The 7,476-nt window shown below is 37.7% G+C and overlaps 1 protein-coding gene across 1 annotated transcript; it reads left to right on the top strand.

The window, feature by feature from the left end:
- Window positions 1-2,020: 2,020 nt before the first annotated feature.
- On the top strand, window positions 2,021-6,822 carry ehf (ets homologous factor). The gene is made up of 8 exons (XM_074678174.1): window positions 2,021-2,126; window positions 2,604-2,861; window positions 3,621-3,665; window positions 3,797-3,841; window positions 4,205-4,264; window positions 4,403-4,447; window positions 4,527-4,722; window positions 6,723-6,822. The coding sequence occupies exons 1-8, from the start codon at window positions 2,051-2,053 to the stop codon at window positions 6,820-6,822; spliced, it is 825 nt and encodes a 274-aa protein (XP_074534275.1). The 5' UTR covers window positions 2,021-2,050.
- The last annotated feature ends 654 nt before the right edge of the window (window positions 6,823-7,476 follow it).

The raw sequence follows: 7,476 nt of genomic DNA, 5'->3' as shown, positions 1-7,476 counted from the left end.
AGTGTTGAGGGTTAACACTCAGCATATGGCACCTGAGCAGACTTGACAGATTGTCAGCCGAGGAGCTGATCTACCTTGGCATAATGGCATGTGTCGCCTATCCCCCGGGGAAATCTCGTTCAGGCCCTTGGATGGTTATGAAACTGAAGTGCCAGATCTTGCAGGAAAAATTTGTTTTCTGACTATGCGGATGTGTTATACTGTTACAACAATGGCGCAGTGTTGAAACATGTGGCAGGCCCTTGGCATAGTTAGGTTTATAACCTATCATAAAGGTGTGACTATCATCTTCCAGGAAAAAAAAAAAATAGGTCACTATGTTAGACATTTCATGGTCATCAGAATCAGGTGCTAGACATTTTATTGATCTTTGACATAGTAATTAGCATGTAAGAAATCAAAAACCCAGTATTAACCCTCACTGGCATGATTTCTCATGTTGGGGAGATTCCTAGTGCTGTGCACATTTCTAAAGCAACAGAGCTAACTTTGAAAAGCCTTATTTGATGCTTAGATGTCAAAAAGATTTTGCTCTTAAGATTATTTTATTATAATTAATAACAATGTTAATAACAACCTGATATTTGGTTTTGCATGCCCTCAAAGACTTGGCTGTTGTTGAAACTTCTTCCGCCCCAGCCTCCTGCTTGGCCTAAACACTAGAGCAGCAGAAATTTTGTGGCAGTTATTTACATGGGATGCAAATATGCTTGTGGTAAAGTCTAAAATAGGCCACTGTTTATTTCTACTCTATACATTTACATTAGTGAAATCAAGAGCAGGAGAGAGTGTGCAGCCTTAACATTGACTCATTTCACAGTGATATAAACTGGGATGGTTGAGGAAATTCAAGCTGAATATATAATGTTGTTGTGAACTCATACAGCAGCCACATGGGCTTAAGATTTGTGTTAACTGAGCATTTGCTAAATTTATCACAGTCTAAGTCTGGTGTGTCTGTGTCTGATGTTTGTGCCTATATTTAAACATGCAATTCAACATTCCTATTTTTGTTGATTCTGGGAGTTTAAATATTAACATAGTGCTAACAGCCTATTGATTTACTTTAAATGACTATTGTACTTGGGGTTTTCTATCATCATGGCTTACCAAAATTTAAGAAACATGTAAACAAAAAAAAAAAAAATGTTAAGATGCAAAAAAGAACAGTTTTCAGTGGATGTTTCAGATTTGATTTGACTTTGAAGATGGGTTATTGTACTTTTTTAAGCTTTAAAAAGCTTTGGTCCTCTATGGTAGCTTTGTGGGATTTACTACGAAAAAGAGAAATGTATTTTTCTTAAATTAGTGTATTGAAAAACTCCAAATTCATCCTCACCACCATGCTTACCAAACAAAGGCAGGTCTCAAACTGCTATATATTCACAAGTTGTAGAAATCCCTGAATTCATCGGTAAACAGCTCAAAGTAAAAACAAATGCCCTGGGTTTTTCACATTGTCAGAAAGCTCTTATATAATAAATAACTATGCTGGAAGTACAATATCTTTTAAGTGAAATTGCACTGAATTTAAGTACATTTGGACTTTGCGACGAGTTGCAGAAATGACATCACTGAGAAATTATGTAAAAAGCTTTAAATACTGTCAGTGCTATTGTTGATAAACATGCAAACATCAAAAATGTATTATGTTCAATAGACTATAATGTGTTAGTACAATCAGAAATACACTAATGTGGCATCAGAATGAGTCGATATTTGACTTGAAATAAAATGTCAGCAGAAGGGGGGTGTTACGTTGTCTCTGAAAGAGATTCAAGATGTGCATTTAAATGTTTGAAGGTTCAAATGTTTCAGCTCCTGATGGCTGCAAGCTAATAATTCCTGCTCTGCTCCAGGTTTCTGCCCGTACAAAAGTATTCTGAGTTTAGTTTGTTATTTAAGACTTTATCAAGAAAAAATGTGTTTGATTGATATGTAATTGATATCATGTTTGTCGCAACTTTAGTTTTCCTTCATTTGTTCAGGTGATTCCTCTCATCCTGCTCAGCCTCTGTGCCATGGTACATCAGAGCATAGCAGCTACAACATGAGTGTCACTCCATCCTTCACCCTGGAAAGCCAGCTGACCTCCTCCTGGGGTCCCACCAACTCCTACCCTGATGGTGAGACTTTAAACCCACACTAACACATAATGAAATGAATTGTGTTTGCCATCATGGCATTTTGTGTGCACCCATCACTAACACGTATCAGTTAATTAAATTGTCTGAATAATATCCTAAAATGCCTTGAGAAAATGTTAATTTCTTCTCCTGAGTTATTCTGATTGCTCTCAATTCAATGATCCACTTCCCATTCTGAAACGGCAGTGCAAAATCAAATCATTAAACAATTAAAAACTGAAATATTGCTCACCTGGTGAGCCTCAAGATCTGAAACAAAGAGCACAATTGAGAGATTCCCAGCTGAGACATAGCTCAGTGTCTCTTTCAGTTAACTACTCCAGCGATTAATTGTTGGCAAGGACTTTCAGTCAAGGAAATCGTGCTTTGCTCCTCAGATGTCTATTCACATTCAAGCTTAATGAGTTTTCTGAGCTAGACAAGGTTTCATTCATAAAACTTCACATCTCTCCACAGTCTCCATGGTCATGTCTGGTTACTCAAGTCGCTTGTGGCCCCGTGACTCCCAGCCTCAGTTCTGGACAAAGTTCCAGGTGTGGGAGTGGCTGCAGCAGGTCATGGATATGCACCAGATTGACGCCTCCAGCATCCCTTTCCAAAACTTTGACATTGATGGCCATCAACTCTGCAGTCTGAGCCATCAGGACTTTATCCGTGCTGCGGGCAGCGCAGGACACATCCTCTACCACAACATCACAGAGCTCAAGTGGGGCGGTGCGTATAAAAGTCTGAAGGGAGCAGTGGAGGGAGCAAAGTGAGATTATTAGTTCCAATGAAAAGCTGGGTTTAGTCGGAAAAAGTGTTTTGCTGAAGTGTTTCTAGGAAGGGATCAGAGAGCCGGTCAGGGGTCGCACTGCAGGGGGGAGACTAACTGTATAAAGCCAGGGAGATGATGGATTTGTTGTTTGCTTTTTGTTGGAGAGAGTTTCTTAACAAAGCACAGAGGGGATGTGAAGCTGAGCTGAGAATTGACTCATCCTGTTTTTTTTAATTAGATTGAGGCTTATTGTGAAGGCGCTGGAGTTTGAAGGTCAGAGGGCTCACCTTTCCACTTTTACTGTAACTTTGATATGTTTATGGTGGGTAGGAGGAAGAAAAGTGAAACAAACTTGATCAGGTGCAGGGTGATTTTTATCATTTAGTCTGATGTTTATGACTTTTCAAAACAACAGTTGTGTCAGGAGACCAGGAACAACAGGTTTAACCTCATGAGACATTTGAGGTGAACTGAAAATAGGGCACAGTGCTGCTATTGTTCTTGTCCAGAGGCTGAGCTCACTTTTGATGAGAGCTGTTACATTCAATGCACAAATATTTCCAAGGCTTAGTTTAAGGGATAGTTTAGTCATTACAAAGCTGTTAGTGTTTCAAGGTGAAAGTGAAAGTAAACAGTTAATCTTGAGATACAGCACTGACATAATAAATTACTGGATGCTTATGATTTACTTCCTCGTTCCTTTCCACTCTGCACAGGACAATACCATGTGGATATAGGGCAGCTGGACCTCAAACAAGAAAGTAAGAATCTGTTGTTTTTATCTTGCAAAATAAGAAACTATCAAGACAAAAACATTTTCCAGCAGCTGTTAAGATAAATCAAATGGGCAATGTTTTCAATTTCAACTTCTGACCTCTTTTATCCTTTGTAGTAGACTACTCCTGTCCATATTCAGATGCCAGCTTTCAACCTGGAGGTACACTGCGTTTGCTTCGTTTAAATCTGATCTATTGTTGTTTCAATCAGTGTGATAATGCCTCAAAATTAATCTTTTCCTAATCTTTAACCACTTTTTGTTTTGTCCCTTTTGGCGCACCATAAATAAGCCACCACTCAACTTCCTGCATCCAGCTATGACCTTTTAGTTGTTTAATTGCCCCTTCTAAAGCCATAAAAAAAAAAAAAAAAAAAAAAAAAAAAAAAAAAAAAACTATAAAAATAGATTTTCCATCAAAAGTTTGCAATTAACCACAGTTTTTTCTTCCAAAATGTAATGTTTGACAGCCTGGTTCCAAATAAATTGTTTCTCACGTCACCAACTTTTCTTTTTTTCTGTCAGACATCTATGATCCCCCCATTCACCTTGCACCTGTTGCCTCTCCCACCCCATCTAGCCCCGGTAAGGATATTCTTAACAAAATACACCAAATAAATAAATAATACAAATATAAAAATGTTGAAGCTTAGTGGTTTTTTTTTGTTTTTTTGTTTTTTGTGGGAAAAGATATAAAACTTGATAGTCCTCTCCTTTCTGCAGACATTAAGAGGTCATTCACGCGTCCTCTTCAGGTCAAAAAACACAGTGAGTAAAGCACAGAACATTTAGTTTTAAGACGTAGTTAGACCTTACAATTCAATCTAAGTTCTTTTGTCCCACATAGACCCAAGAGGGACCCACCTGTGGGAGTTCATCAGGGACATTCTGCTGAACCCAGAGAGAAACCCAGGGCTGATCAAGTGGGAGGATCGTACAGAGGGCGTTTTTCGCTTCTTGAAATCAGAGGCTGTGGCTCAGCTGTGGGGCAAGAAGAAGAATAACAGCAGCATGACCTACGAGAAACTGAGTCGGGCAATGAGGTACAGCTAGTCAAATGACATTGATTGTAAAGCAGTTCAGTTTCTCTACTTTACATGAAGCAACTCTACACGGACACAGTACTGTTACTTAGTCAAGCACAGCTTGTGAAATCTGTGGTGAGGAGTCAATTTGCCCCTCATTGTTTCATAGTCCAATTATCTGAAATGGCTCATAAAGGACAAACTGTAACAGCAACAAAATTTACTTTGAAACATTTGGGGTGTTAATGGGCTTTATCAGTAAAAGCTACACGTATAAAAACAGTATACTAGACAATTTAAAACACATTTTCCAATCACTGATCACCTCACAAACTCATTCAAGATCTGCACCAAGTTCTCATTTTTCTTCCAAATGAACTGAAATGGCCTCCTCAGAAAAACCTTCCAGGCTTCCACAGCGGCCGCAGCTTTACATTCAGATGAGCTAATCTAATGAGCTTAATTTCATTGTGGTGTAAACTACAAAATGTGGCTGCAGGTATTGTCACTGTGACCACAAAGCTGATTTTCCCTTCGCTGTGGTGCAGCAGAGGGATTTGCAGCTCGATGGCATCACCACACAGATCGGTGCTCACTGTTATGAATGACAAAAGCAAAAGGAATAACAAGCAAGCAAGCAAACTTTGTAGGCTTTCGCTGAATCCATGAGATTTAACTGGAAGAAAGTTTAAAGCATTTTAAAATCAATCTTATTTGACAAAAAGTTGAGGAAATGTGGGGAATCATACCTGCTCTGAAAACGTTTCATTTCATCCATCTGATGAAAACATTGAACAAGGAATTATGCAGAAATTACATTCAAATGATCTATGTTGTAGAGATGGAAAAAAAAACTTGATTTACTTTAGATTGTCAGGATGAGGCTGACAATCGCTTTGTTCATCATTTCTTTTCATGAAGCCTGTTCCTATGATTTTAAAGTAGTTCAGAAATGAATTTTTATTCTGCAGAAGAATTTGAAGTTTAGGGATAAAAATACACGTATGTTAGTATCTGTCACTCAAACAAGACATAGTGTCATTCTTATGGACCTGATACATCTTTCAACTGGACAACCAAGATTGTTTGTGTTGTTTATAGTGATATATAAATCATTGTTATTGAGAACACTACAAATAAAACGTAAGTTTAAAACTATTCAAACATCAGTTCATTGCATCAAAACTTGATTAAATCCAGGTAACTAACTATGATTTAAATGTTTAAGTATCATGGTGAAAACAAGTCAGGTAAACATTTCCAGGAGTTAGCTTAAACAAGTTTTCAAAAAATACACTTGTAACGGCCATGAGTCCAGTGTCTTTGATGAAAATTAGACATTGGATCATAAGTCATTGTTTACTTTCCAACTGTAGTTGTTGTTCAAGCCGTCAGTGCAAAGATGTGATTTCAAGGTATTTATTTATAATCATAACTGCATCACACCACAGTGCACTTTGTGAGGCATCAAAAAGGTGGCAATTTTCAGAGAAAGAAAGCTGTGCATATGCTGGTAAAGGCTGTGCAGCTTGGACTTTTTATGTTCAGAGACCCCTAGATTCTGATGTAGTTGTTTCATACCCAAAGACATTGTGGAAAAGTACAAACCAGTGACTTATGATGGATAGTGTTAGGCAAGCATGCAAATTAACATGGGATAGAAATGAGTTGTGTCATTGGTGACTGTGATGAACTGTAATCCCTCCATGGAAGATGCAGAATAGATGTAACATGACCTGAGATCAGTTGTGTGTCAACATGTGAATGAGTGATCAGTCATGTGAAGGCTCCTGAAATCTCTCCAAACAAAGATGTCTAATCTACACCTGCACATATTTCATGACAGTTTTTAACATCTCTTGAACTGGTGTTTACACATTTTTTCTGCAGAAAATATCTCATTGGGATTGTCATGTTTGCTTAACGAGATCTCGCTCAGATTTTATCTTATCTATCAATCATCTATTTATCTATCAGATTTCCGTCTTACTGGTCCGACCACTTGCCCTGTGTTTCAGATATTATTACAAGAGGGAAATCCTGGAGCGAGTAGACGGACGCAGACTGGTTTACAAGTTTGGAAGAAACGCTCGAGGATGGCGGGAATCAGAAAAGTGACACTTTTAGTAATTTATGTTTTCTTGATTTTGTTTGCAAATATACTGTTTTCTGTTGTTTTGCATGTTTTTGATAGGAATGTATTTGAACTGTAAACATACTGTTGATAACTCCATCTTTCTTTTATTATTTGGTTGTTTGATGTAATCTTGTGTTGTGAGACTGCACTGAGACTGTTCTTACTGTGCCATTTGAAAAACAAGCTTATTACGCCAACGTTGAGTTTGACTGCTGAAATGTGTTTACATGAGATGCCGTGGAAAGAAAGAAACGGATAACACAGGACTGTCAAGAGTTTTCATAAATGTAATCAATCCTTTTTTTCTTGTGCTTTTTATATCTTTTCTACAATTCCCAAAGGTGCCTGTTGCATTCAAACACAGGTGTAAACATGTATGTACAGTGAGGGGAAAATTCAGTGTGAAGTGTCCTGTGGGAATGATGCTTGAAGACTGCCGGAAAAACATGAAATAAAGAAAAATAAACAGCATTCCATACACAGAATGCAGTAATGAAGTGCGTTATACATAAACAACTGATATCTATACACATCAAAATAAAATTGTTTTTTATGCTGTTTATTTTCATACTTTTCATTCACTTGGCTGTAAATAAAGTGTTTGTGTTCAATATGAAGCAGATTTGTCATCTTTA

This window comes from Halichoeres trimaculatus, unplaced genomic scaffold (genome assembly GCF_033239565.1).
Source record: "Halichoeres trimaculatus isolate MK-OKI-2021-1 unplaced genomic scaffold, fHalTri1.1 fHalTri1_scaffold_10, whole genome shotgun sequence".
Classification (NCBI taxonomy): domain Eukaryota; kingdom Metazoa; phylum Chordata; class Actinopteri; order Labriformes; family Labridae; genus Halichoeres; species Halichoeres trimaculatus.
Note: the sequence above shows the minus strand (reverse complement) of the source record. Positions and strands in the feature narration are given on the sequence as shown.

Coding starts and splice junctions, on each gene's coding strand:
- ehf (XM_074678174.1), top strand. CDS start 2,051: ATGAGTGTCACTCCATCCTTCACCCTGGAAAGCCAGCTGACCTCCTCC. Junction 2,862..3,620: donor CACAGAGCTCAAGTGGGGCG/GTGCGTATAAAA, acceptor CACTCTGCACAG/GACAATACCATGTGGATATA. Junction 4,265..4,402: donor TCCCACCCCATCTAGCCCCG/GTAAGGATATTC, acceptor TCCTTTCTGCAG/ACATTAAGAGGTCATTCACG.